Here is a 3,950-nt window from a genome sequence, read left to right as displayed (position 1 = left end):
TCTGATAGGTCTGTAATTCATTATTATGATTGAACTTAAATCATTATCTTTTCCAGGAGCGTGTGCGTTTCTTGACTGAGGTATAATTTACAAACAGTAAAAAGCACAAATCGTAATTGCACAGCTCGATGAATTTTTACGTACTGTGGTAGGCTTAACAATGGCCCCAAAGATGTCAGGTCCTAACCCCAGAACCTATGAACGTCACCTTATATGAAGAAAGGGACTTTGCAGATGTGATTAAATTAACGTTCTCGAGATGGGGAGATTATTTCGGATCATCTGGGTGGGCCCTAAATGTCACCACTAGTCTCTTTATAGGAGGGAAACAGAGGGAGATAGAACATGATTTGACAATAGAGACAGAAGGAATTCTGAGGACCGAAGCCAGATGCTGTGCTCCTGGCTTTGGAGTTGGAGGAAGTGGCCATAGTCAAGGAATGCAGCTGTAGAAGCAGGAAAAGGCAAAGAAACGGGTTCTGCCCTAGAGAGATGCAAGGTGACTGCTGGAGTTCAGGTGCAGCCCTGCTGACGCCTTGATTTTGGCCCAGTGAAACTGATTTTTGACCTCTGCCCTCCAGAACGGGAAGAGAATATATGTGTTGTTTTAAGCCACCGAGTCTGGGAGAAGGGAGGAGAGGGGAGAAAGGGAGTGGGGAGAGGCTCTAGGAGTAAGCTTTGGGAAAGGTTCCCATTTGGGGAGAGGAGGACAAAAAGGAACCAGGAAAGGGGTTTGAAGGGACGTCCAGAGGAATAGGGGAAGCATAGCAATGGCCGCATCACAGAAACAGAAGTAAGGATGAGAGCGAGTCGGCGCGTAGCCTCGCATTATGCACAAATCATTCCTTTTGTCTCCGGTGACTAAGAGAAGCCAGCTTCTGGTAGGGGAAGGTTGGGTGAGGTCTCTTCCCGAAGTAGCCACAGGGTGGCAGCAGTGGCAGCGGCAGCTGTGTCTGAGGACGAGCAGATGCCTACCAGAGCTAGCTAGTTAGAAGCCGTGGGAGTCGGAGGCTGCCTCAGGCCGGGGCTCCCCTAGTGTAGTGGACACTGGACTGTTCCCTTGGGTATACGCTGTCTCGAGTCACACTTGCCCTCCTCTGAAGAAGCTAGCTTCATCCTGGGAGTGAAGTCACCAAATACTTTATAGATTCGCAGCATTCGATGGTTTACAAAGTGCTTTCACCCCTATGAAGCAATTCGATATGCAGGAAACCCTAAAAGTTTAGTATTATCATTCCCATTTCACTGGTGAGGAAACTAAGTCACGAAGAAGTATTCAGGGTCACATAACTAATACATGGAAGAACAAGGATTTGAATTCAAGTCCATCTGGCTCCAAACACCTGGGCCTTTTACGCATTGGCACAGCAGTCAGCTGTCCAGGACTGCTTTGTATTTGCCCCCGGCCCTGCGACAGAGCAAGGATGTCCAAGTTTCTGGGCCTTGCAAGTGTTCTAGATTCTCGATTCTAGAGCCTTCCTCGCAGGCTTGCCTCCTCCTCTCACTGCCAGGATCCGGCTGGGCAACATTCTCAGGACCTGACGGTCAGGTTCAGAGTCCCCCTCCTTTCCCAGCTCCCTTCCGAGTGGCTCCTGCTCCGGCCTGCTTTCCCTCCCCCAGCACCACCCGCCTCATCCTCAGCATCCTGCAGGCCCAGAACTTGGCCCCTGTGCCCGAGACCTCTACAATCCCGAAGCCTCGCTTAGCCCCAGGCCCACGGCCCCTGACAGTTGGCCATTCCCTGGCACCCGGCTCTGAAACATCTCGGCTTGGTCTCTGCTTTCTCTGCCGTAATCAGAGCAGGGCCTCCAGAATGATAGAGAGAGGTGAGGGGTGCCGCGTATGAAGGGGTGGGGTCGGGGAAGCTTGTTGGCCAGCATCTGCCTCCTTGCCATCTCCTCTTTCATGTGGAATCGGCATCTCGAAATACTGACAGGCCGAAAAATGAACTGCCCTGCTTTCGGCTGTCACCATGTCACTCAACAGCAATTCCATTTTTCCAGTTGCCCAGTTAGAATCTTGTTTCCCAGTCTGTACAGTGAGAGGCTTGGAGCAGATAATCTTGATGGGCCTTTCCATCCCTGACAGTCTTCTGGGCGGGAGGAGGGATGGCCCCACCCCTAACCCCACCCCCTTGGATATGCCCTCTGGCTGCCAAGGGGAAGGGTGACAGTCAGCTGGGTTCAGCTTCAAGGGGAACAGGTAGGAGCTTTGCCAAGTTTCTTGGGTAAGGCTGGCGATGGGGTTCCTGGGCTGGACCAGGCATTAGAGAGAACTTTAGTATGGAGACACCGGCGCAGGGCGGGAGGAGAAGTCAAGTGACCATGTGGAGAGATGCTCTCTTCACGGGGACACAGCTGCTGTGACAAGCTGGGAGGCAGTTGGGGTCCGGGCATCTTCTCAGATGGAAGAGTCCTGGTGGGCCTACGCCCGTTCAGCTAGCCAGCTCTGAAGGACAGAGTCGGCTGTAGAATGAGAACAACCCAAAGCATTGCCTGCTGCACCCCACGCCCCTGGCTGGACCAAGGGAGCTCGGGCCGGCTCCGGCTGGCCTGGGTTGCTCCCACATTTACGCCTCTTACCTCCCAGGTCAGGGCTGGGGCTGGAGGGGTGGGCAGGGAAATCCAGCACCTCACTTCTGCCCTTTCCACCTCTAGGGGGCCATGGCCAGTACGGAGTCCTCGCTGCCCACAACCCTAGTTCCCAGCTCAGAGCCTGGCGACAGTGAGGTGGAGCTGGACTGCTTGTTTGATGAGGAGTTCAAGTTCATACTGTTGCCTGTGAGCTACGCACTTGTCTTTGTGCTGGGCCTAGGCCTCAATGCCCCGACCCTCTGGCTCTTCGTCTTTCACCTCCGGCCCTGGGATGCAACGGCCACCTACATGTTCCACTTGGCCTTGTCAGACACTTTGTACGTGCTGTCGCTGCCCACCCTCGTCTACTATTACGCAGCCGGCAACCACTGGCCCTTCGGCACAGGGCTGTGCAAGTTCGTCCGCTTCCTCTTCTATTGGAACCTCTACTGCAGTGTCCTTTTCCTCACCTGCATCAGTGTGCACCGCTACCTGGGCATCTGCCACCCACTGCGGGCACTTCGCTGGGGCCGCCCGCGCCGTGCAGGCCTTCTCTGCCTGGCAGTTTGGTTGGTCGTAGCCAGCTGCCTCGTGCCCAATCTGTTCTTTGTCACGACCAGCTCCAGGGGAGATACCATCCTATGCCACGACACCACTCGGCCCGAGCAGTTTGACCAGTTTGTACGCTTCAGCTCAGCAATCATGGGGCTGTTCTTTGGCGTGCCGTGCCTGGTCACGCTTGTCTGCTATGGGCTCATGGCCCGGCGCCTGTACCGGCCTCTGCCAGGGGCTGCCCAGCCATCATCTCGTCTGCGTTCTCTCCGCACCATTGCGGTGGTGCTGACTGTCTTTGCCGTCTGCTTCGTGCCTTTCCACATCACCCGCACCATTTACTACATGGCCAGGCTGTTGGAGGCTGACTGCCAGGTGCTAAACATTGTCAATGTGGTCTACAAAGTGACCCGGCCTCTGGCCAGCGCCAACAGCTGCCTGGATCCCGTGCTCTACCTGCTCACTGGGGACAAGTATCGAAGGCAGCTCTGGCAGCTCTGCGGTGGCAGCGCGCCCCGGCCCCCCATGGCCGCCTCCTCCCTGGCACTGGTGTCCCTGCGTGAGGAGAGCAGCTTCAGGTGGACGGCCATCCCCGAGGACAGTGGCTGCCCTACCCCTGGGGCAAATAGATTGTAATACTGGAAGCCTGGAAGGGAGAGGAAAGGGGGTGAGTGCAGGCAGAGGTGAGGGACTCTAATAGTGATGCCTGAAATAGCCGCTCCCTCCTCTTTTCCAGGCTCCGCTGTGTGACTCTCCCCCCACCCCCCGCCCCCGAAGGTTAGGGGGAGCCACGGAAATCACGTGAGGCCCCATCTCTCATAAGCC

The 3,950-nt window shown here is 55.6% G+C and overlaps 1 protein-coding gene across 1 annotated transcript; it reads left to right on the top strand.

Moving 5' to 3' along the window:
• Positions 1-2,636: 2,636 nt before the first annotated feature.
• Positions 2,637-3,810, top strand: P2RY4 (pyrimidinergic receptor P2Y4). Its single transcript, XM_006908521.1, has one exon. It carries the CDS (start codon positions 2,664-2,666, stop codon positions 3,759-3,761), a length of 1,098 nt encoding a protein of 365 aa, XP_006908583.1. The 5' UTR covers positions 2,637-2,663; the 3' UTR covers positions 3,762-3,810.
• The last annotated feature ends 140 nt before the right edge of the window (positions 3,811-3,950 follow it).

The sequence above is a fragment of the Pteropus alecto genome, unplaced genomic scaffold (assembly GCF_000325575.1).
Source record: "Pteropus alecto unplaced genomic scaffold, ASM32557v1 scaffold312, whole genome shotgun sequence".
Taxonomy (NCBI): Eukaryota; Metazoa; Chordata; class Mammalia; order Chiroptera; family Pteropodidae; genus Pteropus; species Pteropus alecto.
This window is presented reverse-complemented; position numbering and strand designations above follow the sequence as displayed.

Bases quoted from the DNA above. Each gene is read 5' to 3' on its own strand.
- P2RY4 (XM_006908521.1), top strand. From the start codon at position 2,664: ATGGCCAGTACGGAGTCCTCGCTGCCCACAACCCTAGTTCCCAGCTCA.